The sequence below is a fragment of the Tyto alba genome, unplaced genomic scaffold, assembly GCF_018691265.1.
Source record: "Tyto alba isolate M040663 unplaced genomic scaffold, T.alba_DEE_v4.0 Super-Scaffold_40, whole genome shotgun sequence".
NCBI lineage: Eukaryota > Metazoa > Chordata > Aves > Strigiformes > Tytonidae > Tyto > Tyto alba.
In genome coordinates this window covers 42948566-42972448 of record NW_024881316.1, presented here as the reverse complement: position 1 = coordinate 42972448, position 23883 = coordinate 42948566, and the positions used below count along the sequence as shown (strand labels likewise).

The window sequence follows — 23883 nt, the reverse complement described above, 5'->3', positions numbered from 1 at the left end:
AGATAAATCCTTGTAAGACTTGCTCTAAATATTTCGGTTAAATGTAGGAACAGAAGAGCGTTGGAAGAACTGGAATGTCCATGTTCAGCAGGACTAGACCATACACCTCCTTGGCCGCTCCTCACTGTGACCGCACCACCACTTGCTCCTTGCCACTGCTGCTCACATGTGCCCGACGAAGGCAGCAAGAGGCATCTCTTCAATACAGATATAGCCACACAATACAAATAGCAATTAAATAAATTAAAACTGTGATGAGGTATTATGTCAAGGAATTCATAAAAGTATAGAAGGAAAAACAGAGGAAAACAGTGAAGTGTAAGAGGAAATATGATGAGAAAAACCCTTCCAAAGCAGGAAACTGCCTCTCTGCTACTTCTGCTCATGAATTTGTCTGCATTTTAAATCTCAGTTACTGGTGTGACATCAGCCAAGTTCTCCTCTAGCATCATCCTCATCTTACTCTTCCTGAAGATCAGAATAGGGGGAAACTGTTCCCTGCATTGTGAATATCAGGACACTAAAACATTATTTAAGAACAACAGTGCTTGTAATGCACTGCTGTTGTCAATTTGATTTTTACACAGGTAATTCCTTGTAACTTGGCTTATTAGCTGCAACTCCTGCACTCTGGCCAAGGAGCACATTCATCTATCACTTGGGGATGGAGTCCCTCCAGGGAAGACTAGCACACGCACGCATTGCAGGTACCTCCCCTGTGATCAGGCAGCACCAACTCTGTGGGCTAACCAAAGGGATCTTGTCTTCAGAAGTCAATCAGCAGCTTTTATAAGCAACAAGTTCACAGAGAATTTTAATTCCGCAGCAAAATTTCTCTTGAATAATCCACTATAAAAAAAATTACCTGCTTTTCAGCATTATGCCAAAAATCCAGGACGTTGCAATGCAGGAAACTAAAACACAAGCTGTTTTAGACAGACTACCTCAGTCAAGCTAAAACAAATTTACAGTCTTTTGCTTTCTGGGACTAACCCTCAGTTCAGACACTGATAGGAACTTGCTTCCCTTGCACCAGCTTAGCTTAAGAGAACAGGCAGGCAACTGCATTCCTACAGCTTAACAAATGACCACGTTAGATGCTTTGCTGTACATGGCACGCTCGCAGCCTGCCCCAGCTGAGAAACATGGCTCAGTTAGTGCACTGTTGCATTTCACAAGAGTTGCACAGACACTAATGCCAGCTGAGGTATCACAAACTTCAAATCAATTTCAGTACATCGTTACTAAATACTTCTACCAACACAAGCTAATCCTGAAGTGGCCTGGTTTTACTTAGACCTAAGCCAGAGGTAGGGCTGAAACACTCACATTTCATCTGTTTGTCCTGCTGCTTACCTCCTGTGGTTTCCACGGGTGAATTCAGTCATCCCTGCTGTGACTTTCTTGTGCCATTTAAAAGCTGAGCTACAGCCATTGTATTTTCGCACAAGCCTATCATGCTGGTGGCAGCACAAGACTCAAGGAATGCATCCGATGCACAGAATGCAAAATTAGCCTGCTACTCCCTGTGCTTAATATTAATTTTTGATCCCAATAAACAGTGTAGTTTCCAGTCATGTCTGCCTTGACCCCACTGACCGACTCCACACTCCAACAGGCTTCTTATCCTGAGATGAGCAGGACATCATACATCAGAGCAAGCAAGGAGGAAACAAGCATCATTAAAAAAATACATAGAAAGGGGAAAAATCTAAATTTCTGGCATGTTTTAAGACTCTTTCATCCTACTATTTGAAACAACCAGCACATTGCATTACACCTGACAGATCTACTTCACATAATCACAGAACTCTCTAAAACTAGTACCTTAACAGCACCAGGGAGGCATGGCAATCTCTCTAGCTGAGAATCACTAGCAGAACGCACTCAGAACACGCATTGGTGAACAGGTTAAAAGTTTTCCTTCAGGATGATACAAATCTAAAGAATCCTTTTAGAACTGAAGGAGTTAGGTCTCATCTCCCTGGAGAAAAGAAAGCTCAGGGGAACCTCATCACAGCATCCCAGTACTGAAAGGATGGCTACAAAGAGGACCGAAGCTCTCTCTTCACAAGGAGACACATGGAAAAGACAATGGGCAACAGAAAAAAAGTTGCATTGGGAGAGGTTTCATCTCAATATAAGACATTTTTTACAGTGAGATCAGTCATCCACTGGAACAACCTCCCCAGGGCTGCCATGGAGTCCCCATGACTGGAGGTTTTTAAGATGCAATTGGCCAGGGTGCTAGATAATCTCACCCAGTGTCCCTGTCCCACAAACGGTGGGATCAGATGATCTTTCAAGGTCCCTTCCAGCCTGGGATGTTCTGAAAGTCCATGATTCTAACTAGTCACAAGCTTGTTTAAAGTTTTATGGAAAACTTTTCCACACACCAAACTGCGTGGAAGTCAGCAGAGCCACCTCAAAAGGAAGAAAGGGCTTGATAAAACCCACTGGATTGCTATTTCCAGAGTTCCTTGTTCCCCTTCCCAATGACAAATATATCTCGGATTTTACAGGACTTTGCAAATAATCATTTTTCATTCCTCTCTTCATACCTTCCATTCCATTTCATTCCTCTATTCCTACCTTCACACGACAGAAGCCCTTCTGTGTTAGCCCATCTTTGGTTACATTTTTCTTCCTCAAAATGTCTACTGTATTCAAAAAGTATTTTCTGCACCAGTCTTTGCTGGTGCTGAAGAGAACCTCTGGATAAATGCAAAAAAAAAAAAGAAAAGGCTTGCATAAAAAGCCAACCTCCTTTACAAAGATCAGGTTCTCATCTAGGTTCCACAATCAAGCTACAAACTGGGATAGAACGGTACGAAGTTCACCTGACATCTTCGCAGCATGCTGCCTTACAAACTTCATTATTTCTGTGTGGGAAGTGCAGCAAAGCATCCCGGTAGCAGTTCTCAGGAATACTCCAGGATAAGAGATGGAGAACATTTCACACAGATGAGACAGACACAATGGAGACTGGGACATCACAATTTAAAGCCATGATTTTAATGATTTGGGCACTCTTTGAAGAAATATATATATAGGACTCATATATATAGGTCCAATTCTACCCATTCCCAGTTTAAGCACCTATTGTAATACCAGACCGCCACTTACCGAGTCAGCAGCCCGCTCATGCATGCATAAGATGGGCCGCGATACAATTTCTGAATGACTAACACTGCTGACCAGCATTAACTTCTGGGATTCCTCTAGAAGATTCATGCAATACTGGAACACTAGACAGACTCAATCTACAAGCTAACAGGAAGAACAGAGCACACACATGTCCCTGTAATACACATTTCTGAGCATGCCTAGGAGGGACAGACTAAAGCACAAAGTCCCTGCTCAGGAGGACTCACAAATTAATTCAGGTACATGCCAGGGATGGCAGTCCTGGAGTGCAGACAGACAGACCAGATCACTGCCCAGAACTTCAGTGGTATTAGGTGACCAGTTTCAAGACAGGAGGCTCAGTTACACCGAAATATCCTGGGATCCCAGTTACAGATAATGGTTTCATGTGTCCTGAACTTTGGTTCTTCACAGTAGAATCTACAGCTGAAGGAATGTTGACAGTCACCCACCTGCCAAGGCCTTTGCTGATCGTGTTCTCTCACAGCTCTCGGACATGTAAATCTTAGTAGCCAGGGAGTCTCAGAGCTATTCACACTACACATTGTTGGACTAGTCTGGGAAAAACATTGAAATATTCAAAACCATATTAAACTATTGTAAAAACAGCAAGAACCAGTTTTCTTACAATTCCCAGCAAACATTGACACAAATCTCTAAAGGAATTCTAACTGCTGATACCAGCACAATTTTCCTATCACAGTAAGTTAAAGAGAGATGCAGTATCAGGTTTAAAGTCAGATACTCCCTCTGATAGTAACTGTCTGTCCTCATCTCCATGAGCAATGGATAGCACGTTGTGCTTCAAAGAACAAAGTGATTCACAAATTAGTCCCGAATGCTTGTCAGCATTGAAAACATTTCAGAGTTATCAAATTCCACCTCCTGACTTTTACTTCTTTCCTCTGTGCCTTTTTCATTACATAAGTCACTTTCAAATAACCACTACATTCCACCACAGGGATGGTTGCATTTTAGTGGTTTTTAAAGTTAGTTCTACCAGATGAAGCTTATGCTAAAGCACTAACCCTGAGCTCCAGCCAGAAAATTCCATCTCCTCTATTGTACGTGAACCAGTATATTTGGATCGATTTTTAACAGGCAGTAGAACCACAGAGGCACAAAGCCCTTTACAGGAACCTCCATTTAAACATCTATTCGTTTCATATTCACTGGAGGCACACTGTTTCCAGGAAACGATGTATTTACAAAATCACTCAGGTAAAGAGTGGACCAAAAGAAAAGCTTACTTCTGCAGAGATACCGACCTCCACACTCTTCAGCCAGATCTTTCAGCTATGAAAAAAATCTGTTCTTCAATTATTTGTTGCAACAGCTAGTTAAAAGAATTACAAAGCCTCTCCAAAACAGGTACTCACTCATACAAGAAAACAACATTTTTTTGTCCAAGACAACTTTTAAGAGTTTACTCTGTCCAATCAGGCACTTCAGTGATACTGACTCCTAACTGCCCTCTCTGGACTGCACATTCAAATCTCTTACCATTCGTTCAAGGTGAAGTCTTTAATGTACATCTTTATTTGTTTCATTTCATATTCCCTGCTCGTATGCACTGACAGACACATCTGCCTGGATGTTCCTGCCTCCTCACAGAAACTCCTTCCTGTCTTTTCTGACTGAAAGAGTTAGAAACCACAGGAAAGCACGTGCTGGAATAGGCCTCTGGAGGTCTTCTGGTCCTGCTGCCTGCTTCAAGAACAGCTAACCTCATAGACAAGATTGCCCAGGGCCTCAACCAATCAAGGTCTGAAAATTTCCTTCCTCAAATTTGCAAGCTCATGTCCTTCATTCCACCTGCTTCTATAAAAGAAACATCATCACTTCTACCATGTATACCAGGACTAACCAAAGCAAGCCAGTGTAATGCACATCGTATCAAAGACCTTCCTTCCCTCCTGCATAACTCTGCAAGATTTCTATTCTTTCATCAGACACAATAAAAACTCAAAGATTTGCAGTGGAACAGGTCACAACATCTCAATCCTCTACTGTATTTTTTTCAGCCCCTGTAAGACAGCTCCCAAAACCAAAAATACATACTAGCCTTATCACTGCGTCAGGCTAGCAGGAACTTCCTCTAACATAACTTCCTGCCTTCTCTGTACAGCAGAGACAAAGGACACAGAATAAAACAGGGGCTCACAATTAGGACACTACTACCTGAATTGAAAAGCAGGTACCCTGCCTCTCTCCATCTGGAAATTAAGATTTTTTTGTGTGTGTGTATATGTGCCCCACCGCTTCTGCAGTGTTGTACCTGCCATGGAGGTTGGCATTCCCTGTGAGAAATCCCGTGCTCTGAAAACAATCTCCCCTTTTTCCAGACAGCCCAAGTCTACTAAGTTCCAGGGAATGCTGTAAAGGATGTCCAACCTCATGGTCTCCGAGGAGCAGGGGAAGGATTCTCACAGTTTATTATTCATTCTGTAATGACCGATGAAAGGAGGCTGTGCACTGTATTACCAACATGGATAAACAACAGCAAGCTCACCCTGATTAGCACTGAACTGATTTCTGATATAAAATAAACAGGCAAACAGTGAGGACTGAAGAACATCCAAATACTGGAGGTGCTACAAACTTGGTATTAGACAAGTCAACATACTTTCCTATGCGCAATATATTCTACCTACCTGCAAAGGTGCCACAGGCTCCTGCTTCAGGCCATCGTTTGTAGATTTCCTTTCACTCAAAGCAGTTTTGTTTTTCTGAGACATGGATGTTGTAAAGCCCTGGACAAGCTTAAGATAAGAAACTATAAAAATATCTATTTTCGTAAGTTTACAAAACAAAGAAAACCCCCCACTAGCTTCCTTTCTATCTGTTTTCAGTTACTAGTACCAAGACTCACTCTTCATCTTTTTTTTTACAAAGACAGAGCCTTTCCATGAGCACAAAGCAAAGGAGATATCTGCTCTCATCACAGAGGAAAGGCAAAACAGAGCAAACATAGAAAATCTGCCTGCTGTAGCAATCTCCTTTAAAGAAACAGCATGTGGTAAAATCTCTAGCTGCAGATTTTTTTCCTCAATCTCAATAACTGAAGATGCCACTACATCTTAATCGTTTCCTTTTCTGTTTTGTTTGGACTCTTACTATGAGATGTCAACTCTCCATGGTTAGCAAGGGAAGGGACCACTTACATGAGACACCAGCTGTTTTGCAGGTCTTAAAACTAAAAGTTTAATCATGTGTTGAGACAGAAACACAGCGAAATATTTCCAAAGCCTGAACAGGTAAAACAAGATTTGAATTTAATCTAACAGTTGTGTCCACAAATGCTAAACCCCATGAACAGGTTGGCTGTTCTCTATTAGGTCATTTATTCTATTCCGATCAAACCTGAGAATAACCCTGCCTAAAATTTCTTGCCAGATATACCTGCATCCTACTTTGCTGTCAGTAGTATAGGTTTGTATCAGTATTTTTTTTTTTTAAGACAGGTTTCTCTTGCTTCATGGGTCCTGTTCACTAAAGCAGAATGCTCTCCCCCACTCACTCATCTGCTAAAATTCAGTCTCTGCCCAAACACGGGTCTCAACAGCAGCTTTGAGAAGACAATTTTAATCATTTATGTGACAAAATGTAAGTATCCTCACACATGCCTCAGTCCTCTCAAAATCACCTTTCTGACAAAAGCCTTTATGCTGGCCATGCCTATAGGCTCAAGTCACCATCTCCTAAGCACAGAGGGCTGTCACCCTTTGCAAGCACAGATTTTACAGGTCTTTACTGGTGGCCTGGTCCCCTCGGATCCCCTCAGGTACTGGGACAGAGCACGAGGTGAGAACCAGCCCCTAGGGCAAACAGATTACCTCTATGAACAGAACCTAGTAGTTTGTGAAGGCTAAGCCAACAAACAACAGGCAAACGTCCAGAGGGCCCACAGGCCCGGCCCCTCCACCGCGGTAGCAGCGATGGGGGCAACACCGGTGAGATGGAAAGGCAGGGCCCCCTCAGGGCCGCAGGGGCCCAGCCCAGCCTTGAGGCGAGCCCCACAGGCCCCAAGGGAGACGAGGGCAGGCAGCGGAGCCCCGCGCTCCCACCGGCCTCCGCACCCCCGTGCCGGAGTCCCCTCACCGGCTCCAGCGAGGCTCCGGGAGACCTGAGGGGAGGCGAGAAGTGGCTGCGGTGGGAGCAACTGCCTCGCCGCACGTCAAAGCCCAGCCACGAGCAACATGGCGGCGTCCCCTCCCCAGGAGTGTTAGTTGTTTCACAACGCGTTTCCTTCCGCCGTAGAAAATAGTCCCTCGGCCGGATAAAACATTCCCTCCCCCATCACCCCCACGCTCTCGAGAAGAGGAAGGGCCGCCCGTGGGGACAGCCACTCGGCTCCTCGGCTGTAGGACCAGCACCCGCTGGCGGCCCGGGACGGGTAGAGGCGGGGTGAGACGGAAGCACGGCCGGATCCCTCCACGCCCGTCCGCCCCGCGTCCCTCGCTGTCATGGCAACCCGAACCTGGGCGCCCGCCCCCGGACTCCATCGTCGTGGGTAGATCTTCATAAAAATCAGGAAGGCAGCGCCTGGGTGAGCGAGGCAATCAGGAGCGCGGGCAGCCGGCCTCCAGGGCAGGTGAGGGACAGGCAGCGCCGAGTCGAGCGCCTCCCGCCATCCTTCAGGTAGAGGCCGGCAGACTACAATTCCCAGCATCCTCGCGCATGTCTCCCGGAGCGAAGCATGCCGGGAGTAGTAGTTCGAGAGCGCGGATGGGGAGGTTAGGAGGCTGTGCGCAGTCGCAGTCGCGCTCCCCGGGGGGCGGGTTGCCGTGGAGACGCCTCAGCGGGCCTTGGCGACTGGCCGTGAGCCCCTCTCACCATTCCTGCCTCTTCTTCATAATTCAAATACCTCCTCGTTGCTCAGGACTTAATAAATGCTCAAGCCAGATGTCTCCATGACAGGCCATTCACCACGCTGCCTGATAAGCCTGTTAGCTTTAGTTGCAATATTAATGTAATTTCCAATACTCCCCTGTAAACTAAGCCCTTCTAGGTTACGTAGCAATAAAGCCACAAGGTTTATCCATAGTTTACTAAATTCTATTACAAGATTTCATAAATCACCGTATAATATGGACTTCATGAAGCTAAACCTGAAACTCAAATTGGATGTATGATATGGCTGTGATCTAGCTAGAAGAAAATACTACTTCTCTACTAATTAATTATGATTTGGGCACAACCAGAACTGTTGGTTTGCAATTTTTGCCAGGACCTAGCAGCTGGCCAGGATTTTGAAGTAAACAAGATGCCTATTGGCAATTCTCTGAAGACTTAATCAGCATCTACCTTTTCTTGTTGCTACTTAGGCAGACAGCCAGCGGTACCATCTCATGAGAGAAATGTAAGGCTTATTCCCAAGCAGCACCCCAGTAGTGTTGCACTGACCCAGAGGTCTAACAATAAGCATGTTAGGGCTGATCATTTAAAAAGAAAATAATTTTTGATTTGTGTCAAGCCTGGCCCAGAAACCACACACAACCCCCCTATTTCTGCTCTGATCTGCTGGTTGTAGCAAGTTTTATCTCATTTCTTAGTGTTTTCATTGGGAACAGTTGCCTCAGATATTCAAATTCCAGGAAAAAAAGAAATCAGAAACACTTACACTATAAAAATATAATTGGACTTTTACAGCCTTTCTGAGAAAGGTGACCATTTCCCTGATGGTCTATTCTGCTGCTCTCTTGGGTTTAGGATTTTTATTTTGTTATTTTGTTTATCTGAAACCTAGCATTACTTCTGCAGAAACTCCTGAATTCCACATAGAGGAAGATCTGGTTTCCAATATAAAAGGGAAGGGGAATGAACATTTATACATCTATTTCTTTTTTTACAGAAGAGAAGGAAAATGAACCAGCTGCAGGCTTTGCTAAATGACAGTCTTATCAGAACAAAACATGTGGAAAACGCAGCTATCATCAACATAGCAGAAAGAGAAGTCTGTGCATCAACCTTTGGCTTTAATGTAAGAGATCAAAGAGCATCCTAGGAAGTGACAGCAGAGGTAGAAACTCCAGGAATCTCGAGCACAAAGTAGCAATAGTGGCAGGGAGCAGAGTGCTCTGCTAAATACACTTGCTTCTTTCAGCCTCTGAGACTGAGTTACAGGGGTCCAGCCTAGCTGCTGTGCTGAGAGGCTAACTTGTGGAGATGATTGCTACTTCCACATCTGTGATCTCTGAGAGAAAGATGCCATTTTACTGGCATTTTCAAGGAGTCCCTTTTAACCACTTTGCGCTCAATAATTCTGCTGGTAAAGCAGATGTATGTAGGACCATCCTCTGGCACTGAGACCTGCTGTTGTGGAGTGACCTGTGCCCACCCTGTAACCCCAAGCAGAGCGGCTGTAGCAGGGTGCCCATGGGGAGCAGTCCTGGACCATTCTGATTTTGCAAACTGTGCGTTGGAATTGTTTGGAAAAGTGCTTGCTGGCCCAGGTCAAAACTCTACCTGGACTGTTCTGACAGTACTCATAACTGCTCCCTGGCACCTTAAATTTGCTGGTATGGATGTAGCTTATCTGTTTTCATTGTCCATCAGCTGACAAACAGCAGAATAATAGCACATCTGGTCATACCATACTACATGGCAAAACTAATACACACTCCCTGACAGAGTCTGTGAACTCTCTAGGAGTTCAGAAATGCTCCCCACACCACAGTCATCCTTATGTTGTTGGAAGGTACTGGGTCCACTCTTAATCCCCACAATACCAGCTCTCAAACAATTCCAGACAGTTTTTCCAGGGGTACATATTGCTACCCTTGGCATGCTCAGAAGAATGTGTTCAGAAGATGATGCTCTTGTTAAGATAGTCCCATCCCTGGGGAGAGAATCTCAGCAGAGTTATCAGTCCACTAGGTAGTAGTGACATTGTCTTTAATATATAAATTATCTTTAGTATAAACCACAGCTTTTAGAGATGTCAGCCTGCTGCATCTTCAGCAAGGCAGATTACATGCTGAGGTCCAGAGTAAAACCCTCAGCCAGTGTAAATTATCACCAGCTCCACTGACTTGAAAGAATTTCAGAGCAGAAGGGATCATTGGATCATCTCATCCAACCAGCTGAATATAAATCTGCCAAACCAGTGACCAGTTGCACATACACTGAGCCCAAGAGCTCACTGACATGAATAGATTTGTGGCTTGTGTAGACTGTTCCATTGAGGTGTGATGATCTAGTCTGGACTTGCTAAAAGCTACACTTCCCATTGAAGACTAAGAATATTTGAAATTGGAGTCCTTGAGTGGGCTTTGTGCAAGCCCAGGGAAGGCCGTGTCCTACCCTATAGCGCCTTTCACAGAAGGGCCTGAATGCCACAGGGCACACTGCCTGCCTAGAGAAGTGTCAGTGAGTAATGGGACTACACAGACAGTAATTACAGACTAAGCAGATTGTTTCAAATGAGACTTTGAAAATATAGTGGACTGTACAGAAACTTGGTCTAGTTTGAAAGCCAGGCAGATTATTTTTCTTTCTTTTTTTTTTTTTTTTTTTTTTAACCTCATGATTTTAAGTGAATTGTCAAAGACAGTGGGAGGGTGGAAAGTAGTTCATCACGGCAAACAGGTGCGTTTTTGCTCCATCACACTGTGTTGTATTAACACAGGTACCACCAGAGAATGCCTTAAACCTTATCTATGCTTTCTACAAGAACTTAGTGCAAATTAGAAGGGGAGGACTCTACTTCAAGGAGAAGTACTATAAATGTGTCCGCGCGGATGAGCATTCCATCTATCTTCAGAATGTACGTTGACAAGAGCTGTGGCCATCCTGAGAAATCTGGAGACTTCCTACTTCCTTCCCTCGCTGCCTGGTTGCGTGAATACCATAAAACAAGCAGAAAACATTCACGTGCTTCTTTCCTTTCCTTCCTTCCTTCCTTCCTTCCTTGAGAAAAAACTATCACTTCATTTTTTTTCTGGGTTGGTTTCTCGCCTCATTAACTAATTAATCAGGTAATAGGAGGGCCAGAGTAAGGTAGCAGGAGCATGTAACCGGGTGGGGGGAGAAAAGAGATATGGGGGAGCCAGACCTTGTTTGACAGCTTACTTGCCTTGTGGGACTCGAGCCTCAGGAATTCATCTGTGGATTACTATGGCCCCAGAAACAGAGACTGAGGTCACAGCTGCATGCAGCCATGCTCAAGATGGCAGAATTTTGTTACTACAGCCGAGTCGCACAATTTGAAATAAATACATCCAATTGGTTGTTACTGGGGGTCTTCTTAGTTCTTCCCCTCCCCAGTAAATCCATCCTGAAATGAGTTAACTTGCAGAATAGGCTGAGTGGCTCTTAAATCTGGATGCTGTTTCAGAAAATTGCAATACTTCGCAATGTCTTTTTCCATTCTTTATTACAAATGAGTGAGGCAGAATTTGGGAGGCAGGGTTCCTAAAACACTGGGTGTGCTTTCATGTAAATACTAGTTATTTGATTTAACAGTGCTTTTTCATATGACATTGAGCACTAGGATAACACTTCTTCACAATGCTGTGCAATAATACATTAATCAATGGAAGTGAGAATAGGAAATATAATAAAGCATTTGACTGACTTGCTTTAATGGTCAGCAGTTTTCAGAGCATGCACTGTCACTGTCTGCATCTTGGTTTAGACTTGGAGACAGTATTTGCCTTTTCTTCCCCAAGAAAATGGGTAGTTTGGCAAAGAAAATGCTTGTAATTGGCCAAATTGGAAGGCAATATGTATACCTCTGTATTTTTTTAGAAACTTGTAACCTTATACCAATTTTCCATCTTACCTAGTCAGATGGAGGCCTGATAGTTGTGAAGACAAAGACTTTCATCCTGGTTGCTACTTACAGAACGGGCATGTATCCCAGTGTGTGTGTGGAAGCTGTGGAGAAACTAGGTAAGAGAAATGCCTGTATTTGTGTGCCTGCATGATGGCATCTCATTGATTAGCTCCACCTTGCAAACAGCTTCAAAAATGAATCTGATTGTTAGCAGTTGCAATCACAAAGAAAATGCGTCTACACAAAGTAGATAAGCAGACACTTCTTTATTCCAGCGATGGGGAATATGGGGGATAGCTCCACCAAAGCCATGTTCACTAACAAGTACAAAGCACAACATATTTATACACTTTTTTTTAGCAGAGTAATTGTTACATATGGTTCAAAAATGCATAGAATGCTCACTCCTTAATTTGACCTTTATAATGATTGGCTTTATCAATTACCTCACCTTATCCATACTTCTATTTTAAGTAATCATTGGTTAACCTTGCTGGCTGTAATCCTTGATATTAAAATAAAAGAGGGGAGGGTAGTGATTAGCATATTCATGTTATTTACTGGAAATCATTATCATATGCAAATGTCCCTAATACATGCATGGTTATGTTGGGTGGGGGTCCTCTGGTGGTCATCAATAGTATTCTTCACTGTGTCTGCTGGTTGAACTCCATTCTCCCCCATGCTCATTTCATCTTTAGGCTGATCTCCCAAACCACAGCCAGTTTCTGTTTTAATTCAGAGTCCATAACTATTTCCATAGTAATCGAGGCAAACACAATACTAGTTGCTCATTCCAAGATCTTAACATACCCTATGTTCTCATAGCTACTATAACTCTATATCACCCATATAACCAAAAATCAAAATCATATTCTAAAATTCAAGCTATTTCATTAGGGTATTTGTAAATTGTAACATGATGAACTAACAAATCCTGAAAATCTGGGAAACTGAATATAGACATGGGTTACTGCTCCATGGCTAAACCCTCCCCTGACATCTCATCCCACTGTGATAGGTACACGTGCTCCAAACCCTCTATCGGTATGAACAGGTTGCAGAACTCCCTTTCCTTGGCTGTTCTGGCACATGTTTTCTGTTAGTTACCCTTCAACAAAATGGGACCTGACAGTCACATTTTCTTGACCTCATATGCCTAATGCTGAGATCTTAAGCAAACTTTTGTAGAGCATCAGCTTTGATACTCACAGTCCACTTCTTCAATGACACGAATTCTCTGAAAGTTTCAAACTTTCTCTAGAAAGCCTAGTGTCTAGAAAAAAGCTGAAGTCTCTTTTCCTACATGTGAATCTTGAGACATCACGAAAGCTATTTTCCCTGTCTCACAATAACAAAGTACCTCTTTTCTAATGAAAGTGCCCATTTCCTTCCCTCTCCAGCTCAAGTTTCCTTTGTGTGAGTCCTCTTAAGTTCCTCTCTTGGGCTCAAGTGTTTTGAAGACAGTGTTAACAGCTCTTTGTTCCCCATTCAGGAATATATCAAAACCCAGGCCCTTGCAGACCAGCTGCAGAATCATGCTTGCATCTCAAATGTAGCTTTCCCTTTGTGTGAGGAGCTGGCAAGGAATAACACCTCTTTATTATCCTTGGTTTGAGAGATAAATAACAGTGTTACATAACTTATTGATGTAATAGATGACTCACTTCATATCAAGGATACAATCATTTTATCGCATCATCCAAATGGATAAAACGCACAAGAGCAGATTCACATAATAGCCTTGATTTTCACTGTAGGTGTAATTCTAGGGAATTTCTAATGAATGTTTTGTAGAGCAATAGGATCCGACTTAATCTATGGATATGCCCATCTCCTTTGACTGAAAAGGAATTAAACTGTATGCCCACTCTGCTCCTAGCTTTTGTTCCTTATTTAGATGCCTAAAAGTAAGTGGAATGCATTTGTGTTTTGGGGCATAAGCTGTTTTGTCTGGAATGAGCTGTAAGGCTCTCAGTAGCAAATTTTTCTTCAGACCTTTTTCAAAAAGGTTTTACAATTCAAAGAACTATGCTAAATGACAGGATTTTTATAGGCTATAATGTGAGTTTTAAAACAAACTTGCCTGCTGGCCCCTCAGAAGCCTAGTTGTGGCTGGCAGGTCTGTGCTTGGTGCCAGGCTGGCACGGACTGACCTCCAGTGCAGCCTCTCCAGTTCACACTTCACAGACCCTGCACTTTGTTTAACCAAAGTGGATCTGACTGCAGACAGGCCAGGAGAAGAGGTAAGTGGATTGCCCACATTTTTTTGATCTTTCCTTTGTTCATTTCAGCCTCAACTATCAGTGAAATCTCAGGCTGCTTTATGTTATGTTCTGCTTTCTATTTTTCTTGGCCATTGTATTTGTCAGTGTCTCAGTGCAGGTTGAGCACAAAACCATTGTACCAGCACTGCACTGTCTACAGTGCTTTGATCTTCTTGCACTCCACATGACTGCCACATCCCTGTCATATTTAGCAGCCGTGATGGATCTGTTAGGGACTAGGCACTGGTCTTTGTCACTGACATGTATGGCCAGGACATTAACTTCAAATTATACGAATTTTGGGGAACATTTATGTGCTGGGCTATGAACTGAGGAACAGGGAGATTTCCCATCCTGGTAACATTTGGCAGAAGGTAAGGACAAATAGCTTCAAGCAGTAACCTCAGCAACGTCCGCTGGGTTACGTCTAATGAGAACATCAGTAGGAATTTTTAATCACTAGGTCAGAACAGGTATGAAATACTGCCAAACCAGAATGGTCTTTCTGGGTATGGAGTGTTTTCAAGGGATTCTTTCCATGTAGGGCAGCATTAATGACACTCACTAAATCTAAGAACTAGGCCTTATATTTTAAGCTAACTTCAGACTAGCTCTATCCTAGTCATTTTCTGCAGCACTACAAATGGAGCTCGAGCAGATCCAAAAGGTGCCATTGTGTTATTTAGCCCCAAGTCTGTCCGTCTGGCTCAGGAATAGGTTCAGGAGCCATATCACAGTTGATTCTAGCTTCTTTGCTGCCATGGGAGGAAGGCAGGAAGTGTAAAGTTGGGAGACTGCAAAAAATGCCAACACTTGGAAAATCCTGTAACAATTTGCACACAAGTTACTTGGTCTTGCAGTCACATAGTCCGTAATTGGCCACTGTTCCCGAGTAAAGTCTAAGGTCCAAGTGTTACCAGGACCAGATTTGCAGTGATTTTGAAAATGTGTATTTTCTGGGGTTTATGCTTGCTGTTCTGGATGATTTCTTTGCAAAAAGAAAACAAAGTTGCTTTTCTTTGAAAGTTATGAGACATTTCTGAAAATGATTTAGAGTCCTCAGTGTTTATTCTTTAAAACAGATATTACCTCATGAATGTAGGTATTAGTATTTTTAATTTTCAGCTAGAAATACAACTGTCTTCTTTCAAGTACAGTATAGTCTGAGGTGGATTTTAACTTTAAAAAAAGCATCTTTATTACAACAGTTCTGTATGTGATTTTTATCATAGTTGATTTTTTTTTTCCTTGTGTTATTATAGCAGACTACTTTAGAGAGAAAGGTAGCTGAATCAACAGAAAACTTGAATTTCATCAACCACAGAAGGACTGCTCGGGACAAAATATAGAATTTTGAATAATTATCCAGTTTTAGAGAAAAACTACTGCTTTACAACTTTGCAGCTGCTGAGTTTCCTCATGTTTTTTCAAGAACACATGAGGACTCACTGCCCATAAGAAGACTACTCTATGCATCTATCTTCAAAGTTTCTTAACTAAATGGAAAGTAATGGCTTCAAGATTTGGTTTAAGATGTTCTGCTTAGTCTTTGTAATGTTGTCTTTTAGCCTGTTTCCAGATAAGAAAATTATTAATCTTCCTATGCAAAGAAACTTCTCTCAGAGCATATAAAGCTATATGTAGACCCAAGGGACGAAGAACATTGTTATATTAGCAGATTTCAGATTGTCTTGTGCATCTTTCAATATTACAAATAAACTACATTTTTAACATGTCAATTTGCATTGTAATTGCTATAGAAAGTTATTTTAAACTGTAGTAGATTGCAGAGTTCTGGGAGGAGGGACATCACTACCAGGCTTGAGTCAGACTGTGTGTACTGTAAAACATCAAAGAATTCATATTTGAGTGAACCCATTACTGTAGAGGGGACAGCTGCGGCTCTGCCTCATCACCAGGTGAAGAGCAGTCTCCAGAAGACCAGGCTCCATTATCTTTTCCTCTGAAGAAACAAATAAATTACTAGCTCTTGGGGTCAGATGAGAACATAGCTATATTTGACTCTAAATTAGTTTAGTTTCCAAGAAGAGTTTAAAAGCCTGAATCCAAAAATCTCAAAATTCATAGGAAAAAATCCACAGAAGAATCACATACATGGACAGACATATGATCTATCATTTTTAAGTACTCTGAAGTGTCAGTTTTATTCCCTGACAACTCAAGAGCTGGCGACTAGAACACAGAGAAAGGCATGATCTAATCCTCCTTCTGGGGGAAACGGCAAAACTCAACAAAGAGGTGTGATCAGGCAGCTAAAACAACAGGTAGAAATGCACTGGGCTGACGGACGTGAACCAGTAAACTTTGACCAGTGCTGTCGTACAGGAACAAGAGCACAAGAAAGCCTCCTCAGGTGGATACACAGCATAAAGACTGTTACAGCTCACATGCCCTTAACACAATTTAAGTAAATCTGGTCTGCACTACTCAGAGTTCAGAAATCAAAGCATCAGTTCAGTTCTGCCGGAGAACACACAAACAGGCATGCATCCAGTGGCTCTGCACAGCAAAGGCATTAGACCAAACCTCCCTGTGTTACGGGGGCAGCGGCGGATCTCCGCCTCGATGCCGGAGGGGAAAGTAGGTTTCTGCTTCAATCCGTGGAATAAACCAGGCCCGTGGGTAGAAATACTGGTCAGGTATTCTAGTATTTCTGACTCTGCTCATGTCTGTCTCTCTGAAGTAAAACACAACCTCGTCCTGCTCCACCCCTTGACGTACTGGGGAATGGCTGAAAGCAAGGGCAGAGCTGGGAGAGGAGGAACTGGGGTCAGACTCTCTTCCCGAGGGTTTGTTCCCGGTGCGGAGAACGCCCTCCCTACTTTGCAGGAAAAAGGTGAGTCACAAATTGAGCTCGGAAACCATATAACTTCTTTAAATTGTTGTTTTGGGCCACTGCTGGCAGATCTCACAGTTTGAAGTTGTTGCACTTGGGTGGAAACTTGCTTTTCAATTCCTGTGGTTTTCTGTGCCTTTGAAAGCAATGTAGGTGTTCAGATCCTCACTATATATATATTGTGGGTTTGCTTTTAGCAACAACAACAAGCATTTATAAAAATGCAGGTTAGTGGACTGTGTCAGAAGAGGGACAAAAGCTTTTGCATCTTATTTTTAATTGACTAAGTTTGGACACAGTTAAGAGAGCAGAAGCATCTGTTGTGGTGCGGTATCTGGTGGGCTTCCCATTAAATTTTTGTACATACAGATTTTGTGGGAGTGGATTAAATGGTTCAGCTGAAAATAACAAATAGCCTCTCAACAAAAAGCCTTTAAGTTACATTTCATATGATAATTGGAAGTGTTTATTCACCATAAAATAGCCATAGAGCACCACCCCATGGGGATTTACATTCCTGGGGTTTCAGAGTATTTATCATTCCACATTTGCAGTCTTACAACAAATAATAAATTATGTACTTCACTTTTCCTGTGCAGATATCATAATGCAAGTGATTTTTACAGTGGGCATGGTGGTCTGTCACACAGTGCTGTTTAATTGAAGAGGCTCTGGCTTGCAGCCCACCCTGTGCATGTCTTTGGGCAGCAGCCATATACTGTATTCAGTATAGTACCAGCTCTCAGGAAGTAATAGTTGTTCCTGCTGGGATTCTCTCTTCTCATCTCCTGCCGCCCAGCACCTGTTAGTGGTTGCAGTCACGAATAGAACTTAACTACACAAAGCAGATAAGCAGCCACTTCTTTATTCCAGCGCTGGGGAACACGGGGGATAACTCCGCCAAAGACGTGTTCACCGACAGGTACAAAGCACAACATATTTATACACTTTTTCAGCAGAGTCATGGTTACATAAGATCAACAAAATTCACAAAGTTTAGTTTGACCTTAATACTGATTGGCTTTCAGTTACCTCACCTTACCTATATTCCTATTCTACAGAAATCATTGGTCATTTTTACTGATTGATTTGAATAGAATGAGGGGAGGGCAATGATTAGCATATTCATGTTATTTCATGGAAAGCATTATCATATGAAAATGTCTCTAACACATGCATGGTTATGTTGGACAGGGGTCCTCTGGTGGTCGATGATAGTCTTTATCACTGTGTCCGCTGATTGAACTCCATCCCTGTGCATGCTCATTTTATCATTGGCTGATCTTCCCAACCAAACCCAGTTTCTTCTGGTACCTATTGTTTCAAATCAAGATCCATAATCAGTACCCATTGTTTTGATACAGAGTCCATAACAATTTCCATAGTAATCGAGGCAAACACAATGCTAGTTGCTCCTAAGATCTTAAGATATCATATGTTCTCATAGCAACTATAGCTTCATTTTAAATCAAATCCATATTTTAAACTAAAATCAAAATAATATTCTAGGATTCAAGCTATTTTGTTAAGGTAACTGCAACACACCCAGGGGATAAAAAAGGGAAGACTGCTCCAGATTTGATTGTGCCAGGTGGGAGGAGGCTTGACAGCTCAGCTTATCTCAACAGCTGCTGGTGCCAAAACTGAGGAATCCAGAAACCTTGTCTGAGGAGTTACCTAAAAGACTCCTGCATCAGCAGGACGCTCCAGCAGAGCACATCAGGCACACAGGAATCACCTGCTGAGGCAAGGGAAATAAATAAGAATTTTAAAACCCATTTGTTATCTTTTATACGCATTAACTCACCATCATGCCTTTGGGGATCATCAAGTTGTTATCTGTGGGCTGAACCATGAGACAGCACTTCCATGACTTCAGAGGTGTCAAATAAAGGCTCCTTCTACTGAAAGTTTTAAAATCCCATTTGTGTCTACTATGTTAAGGGCCGATGTCCTTTAGTCAGTTGAGCACTGGGGCCCTAATCATGCAGGAGGTCAAGAACAAAGGATTTTATTTTCATTTGCATGCTACTTTTTATAATTAAGGTGGGTGGAAAGCTCTGTGCAGAGTTAAGCCCTATGACTTGGTGCAAAGTGCTCTTCGTTTGTCAAACGGCTTTTGCAACGGTATGTTGTGTCCCAATGTTAATGTATTTCATTGCATTATAACTCCTCAGCTTTCTCTGGCAGCCCTCCCCTCTTCTGCCTTCAAACTGTGTCACAGTTTGCATTGTCTGTCTGCAGAGTGGAGTCTGTGGAGCTTGTGGAGATGCGGTTACTGCTTACTGAGATTTTCTAGCCGCACGTAAGTGTGCCTGCGTTGATGCCAGGTTTTTTGGTTTAGATTTTTTTTTTTCAGATAAAATGTTGGCAGCCTATTTCGATTGCCCAGGAGGACCAGAAAATCTTTATGTGAAAGAAGTGAAGAAACCACATCCGGGAGAAGGAGAAGTTCTTGTGAAGGTCTCTGCCAGTGCTCTGAATAGAGCTGATTTACTCCAGGTATATATATGTTAAGAAGTTTTATGCACCTGAAAACTATACCAAATTTTCAAGCCCCTAACTGAAGTCTTGAGAAATCTGAAGAGTTAAAAGAGATTGGATCTAGTGAGCATTTGGATGGGAGAGTTCACCAGGCTGAAAGAAGAGATGTCTGCTGATTCAGCAGATGAATATTTTTATCTGGGTCTCTGCAGTGCTAGAGTGGCATGGAAAGGCCTTTCAAAAAAAGATGTAAAACCAAAGTTCTTTCTAGATGCTTAGACCATTCTCTGGGTATTTGAGGCGAACATGAAATGCTCTACTGGCTCAATTCCAGCATGGGAAAATCACATTCAAATTGTTAAGTCTGAGCTGCTTTAATTTGAGCTGACAGCCATGCTCTGCAACGGGAGACCATAATACCCTCCCAGCATGGATTGGCGTGGACAAAAGGGGACTCACAACAGACTAAATTTGTGCATAGAGTTTTAAGAATAAAACAGGAAACAAGAAGTATTGCCAGAGGATATAAGATCCTCAAATTACTGGAACATTTGCAAAGTACAAAATCAGGATTAAATAAATAGGAATTTAAGTTGGAGGCATATGAGTAAAATATCACAGGTCATTACACTACTTGATGTGTGGCTTCTCCTTCTTTGCCCTCTCTTTTATTTTGTTCTAGAGGAGAGGGAAGTACCCTCCCCCCAAAGGAGCGAGTGAGATTTTAGGCTTAGAAGCAGCTGGGAGCGTGGCTGGGCTCGGACCTGGCTGCAAGGGCCGGTGGAAGACTGGCGATGCAGTGATGGCTCTGCTCTCCGGAGGTGGCCAGGCAGAATACGTCACAGTGCCCGAAGGCTACCTGATGCCAATTCCCAGTGATACAACTTTTATTCAGGCTGCAGCCATTCCCGAAGCCTGGTTAACAGCCTTTCAGCTGCTGCATTTTATAGGTGAGAGGCGTATTTACAAATCTATCCCACCAAAACAGCTCGTCTTCCTTTCTGTTATGAAATCCTCTCTTTGTTGCCTCTATCTGAATGCTGTTTGCCTTTGAAGAACCTTTTCTCTGTCACTCCATTCACACGGGTGAGAATCCAGTATGCCAGACCCAAATTCTGAAATCTTTACCACATCTCCCCAGTCACAACTTACTCTGCTGATTGCGTATTTACAAGGAAGGATATGCAAAGATGGTCAGTTTTTCTTTTTGGCTATATTTCTCAGCCTGAATGGAAATTTCCGTTAAGCCTAAACCCTGAAGTAACTCACATGTTCTCCAAACAACTGAAAATGCATCCTACTTCTAAGGATTTGGCTTGGATACAAGTGTGACCATATCATGAACTTTCTCACTAATTGCCTGAGGATCTACAGTAGACAAGATCTTCTTGTACCTTGTTTCAGGGAGACATTAATTGTAGGTAAAATATCCTCTGAGCTGATTTAAAACAGACAAACTCACACTCTTAATTTTGAAAATGTGCTACACAGGCACTAACAACAGCACTTGCCAGGGTTTTCCTCAGTTGACAAACATGCTTCTGTATTCTTCAAATATCTTATCTCCAGCAGTAGCACCTAAAAGCTCCACTGAAGAACAGGAGTTACAAACAAGTAACTTTCCTCACTAACCTGAAATGCAGACTTGCTTTGTGCAGTGTTCCTTCCTGGGTGTCTGCAGCAAAATAGGACCATGCCTCCAGGACTACTGGTGCCTCACTTCCATTAGCAATTAGTGGAACACAAACTAATGCATTAGGGCAACTGGTAAGATGGTAAAATGAAAGGTAGAACTGGCCTTCAATGTTACCGAGCACTTCTGGGTAACTCAACTCCACTGCTGAGTGACTGATTTCTCAGTATTAACATCCTCCGACTGTGTTTTCTGTTGGTGGCAGTGGACAGTCCTGGTATAAAAAGGCTGACTGCACTCGCCTAAGCAGCTTGGTCATGAATGCCCAGAACTGGACAGGGCCAAGCTAAAGTCATTCTGCTGAAGTTGGTAAAACGCAGTCCTGTCAGTACACTGTGAGTTGTGTTAGTGCTGGATTTGTTTCTTTTAGGAAGGATGTGAAGATGTAAACAAAGCCCATGCAAAGGTATCTCTTTCAGCTTCTTCTTCAGTATTTTCCACCCCGATCATGTTTTAATCCAAAAGTGGTGCTAAAAAGGTAACCCTTTCCCTTATGTCCTCCTCCAGGTAAAGTACAGAAGGGCGAGAGAGTGTTGATCCACGCTGGAGCTAGCGGAGTTGGCATGGCAGCCATTCAGCTGGTAAGACTGGCAAAAGCTATTCCCATCGTGACAGCAGGAACTCAAGAGAAACTGAAAGCAACAGCAAATGCCGGAGCAGCTGCAGGGTTCAACTACAAGAATGAAGATTTCAGTGAAAAGGTCTTAGCATTCACCCAAGGTAAGAACCTCTACGTGAAAGACAGTTACAGCTGAGGAGTAGTGTCTACCTCCTAACGTATATGCACATACACTCAATTTCAACTGTCCCCTTAGTCGCTGAAGGAGCAGACAGCAATGCCCCTGTTAGCACAACCTAACATCTTGCTCAGCTCAAGAATCGATCTTTCCTTGGTGTTAATTGTGCTGTTTTCCACATGGACTCTCTTTGGATTTGTGTTCATTTGGGGCATAAATATTGTGCCTGTGTTACTGTTGCCTCCATAAGAGACCGCGGGACCAAATCCCCACACTTGTCTTTGTAAGTGTTTGAATATGGGAACAAAACTTAGTTCTCTTACTGTTGGGAAAATTTAGCTTTTCTAAGCTTTTGGGATGGTTTATGGCGGAGTCTGCAACTGGATATCTATAATGATTTCTTTTTGTGCCCCATTCTAGTATTCCTTACAAATCATTGTACCAGTTCCTAAATTCAATAGAAAGATTTAAATAAGAATTGCAGGATTGATTCTGTACCTATAAAGAACTAGGTTTTAGTTTTACCTGAAATTCTCCTGCCTTTAATGCAGCTTGACTACATTGCTGAAATCTTTTCTGTTTCTACTTGAGGTTCTGGAGTAGATATTATTTTAGATTGTGTTGGTGGCTCGTACTGGGAGAAGAATCTCAACTGTCTGAGTACTGATGGCCGATGGATTATTTATGGACTACTGGGTGGAGGTGAAGTACATGGAGATTTGCTTTCAAGGCTGCTTTCCAAAAGAGCGAGCATCCATACAAGTCTATTGCGATCACGAGACAAGGAGGCAAGTAATGGCTATCAACAATATATACAGTTTGATCCTAAAATTGATGATAGTTTTGTGTTTTCTTTTGATACCAATGTTAAAGCAGAATCTAACACATTGTTACCAAAAAAGCACCACCTTGAACTGTTAGTACGTACTTTGGAAAATATTGCAAAATTAAATAATTTCCCTTTTCTATTTTCATCACATGCCTCCCTTTTACAACTAGTGAATCAGAGGAATGATACCCAGGACTTCTTAATGTACTTCATGAGTACCATAATCTAAAGATTTGGCCTAAGAAAAAACAAAACTCAAGTGATCAGGCAACTTGATCAAATCGGGGCCAGGGGTGGGGGGGTGGGGAGAAAAAAACACTGTAAAATAATTTTTAAAAGTAGAGACGGAGGCCATTTGAATGCCCAGAAATTACCAAGGAAAAAATCACTTTATGTGGAAAGTTCTCAGATATGACAGTAAAAGACAACAGTGCAGAGCCCTAGGATAGATTCTGTCTGTGGTCTAATTATTCTCAAGCATTTTATCAGTGTGAGTTTAAATGTTTCCTCTACTGAGCTTATACTACGTTTGGAGAATTTAATCAAATTAAGATATAATTAATCTAAAAGTTTTCTTCTTGCTTGTAATTTATACCTGTCAGATATTTATATGTCCATCTCAGTGTGCAAATGACTGAGTCTCCCTGAGAACTGTGCACATTTTGTATGCTGCGCTGAGAGATTCCTCTGTGAATGAAATGCTTGGAAATAATCTTAAAAATGCTTTCATTTTTTTTTTCAGTATAAGGAACAGCTGGTGAAAGCCTTCACGGAAGATGTGCTGCCGTATTTTTCTGGAGGAACTTCCCCTCATCTCCAACCACTTGTTGACAGTGTTTACCCTCTGCACGAGCTTGCAGAGGCGCACAGGCTTATGGAAGAAAACAAGAATATTGGCAAAATTGTCATCAGAATGCCTTCTTAATCCTAAAGAAAGGCCTACTGCGGTAATTGTTTCAGGGACAGAATTGTTACAGGTATTTGACAAGCAGAGCATCTGCCATTTCTGCTTCGAAGCCGTAATGATGTCGAAATGGAGGGGTAAAGTGGTGACTTGCAGGACGCACTTAATAAAAAGGTTCCCGTTGCA

The 23883-nt window shown here is 42.5% G+C and overlaps 2 protein-coding genes across 12 annotated transcripts in view; one reads left to right on the top strand and one right to left on the bottom strand.

The window, feature by feature from the left end:
* The window catches only part of FAM228B (family with sequence similarity 228 member B), a 14273-nt gene extending 6572 nt beyond the window's left edge, over positions 1-7701 (bottom strand). For 2 of the 9 annotated variants that reach the window (XM_033004974.2, XM_033004977.2), the window contains exons 1-2: positions 7524-7701; positions 3600-3704 (exon numbers count right to left, since the gene is read on the bottom strand). In XM_033004974.2, coding sequence (XP_032860865.2) covers positions 3600-3704; positions 7524-7652 — 234 coding nt within the window. In that variant the 5' untranslated portion in view covers positions 7653-7701. Of the gene's footprint in view, positions 1-3126; positions 3159-3599; positions 3705-5801 lie in introns of those variants that run through there. The other 7 variants (XM_042803396.1, XM_042803398.1, XM_042803393.1 and 4 more) reach the window with 6 other exon arrangements.
* On the top strand, positions 7677-23883 carry TP53I3 (tumor protein p53 inducible protein 3). Of its 3 annotated transcripts, XM_042803391.1 has the most exons (9): positions 7677-7741; positions 9002-9130; positions 10778-10915; positions 11937-12042; positions 19410-19552; positions 20217-20484; positions 21735-21947; positions 22556-22752; positions 23536-23883. In XM_042803391.1, the coding sequence occupies exons 2-9, from the start codon at positions 9014-9016 to the stop codon at positions 23716-23718; spliced, it is 1365 nt and encodes a 454-aa protein (XP_042659325.1). In that variant the 5' UTR covers positions 7677-7741; positions 9002-9013; the 3' UTR covers positions 23719-23883. The 3 variants fall into 3 exon arrangements, with proteins under 3 accessions (XP_042659325.1, XP_032860917.2, XP_032860918.2); XM_033005026.2 differs by lacking the exons at positions 7677-7741; positions 9002-9130; positions 10778-10915; positions 11937-12042 and adding an exon at positions 16801-17050; XM_033005027.2 differs by lacking the exons at positions 7677-7741; positions 9002-9130; positions 10778-10915; positions 11937-12042 and adding an exon at positions 16801-17050 and having other exon boundaries at positions 19395-19552.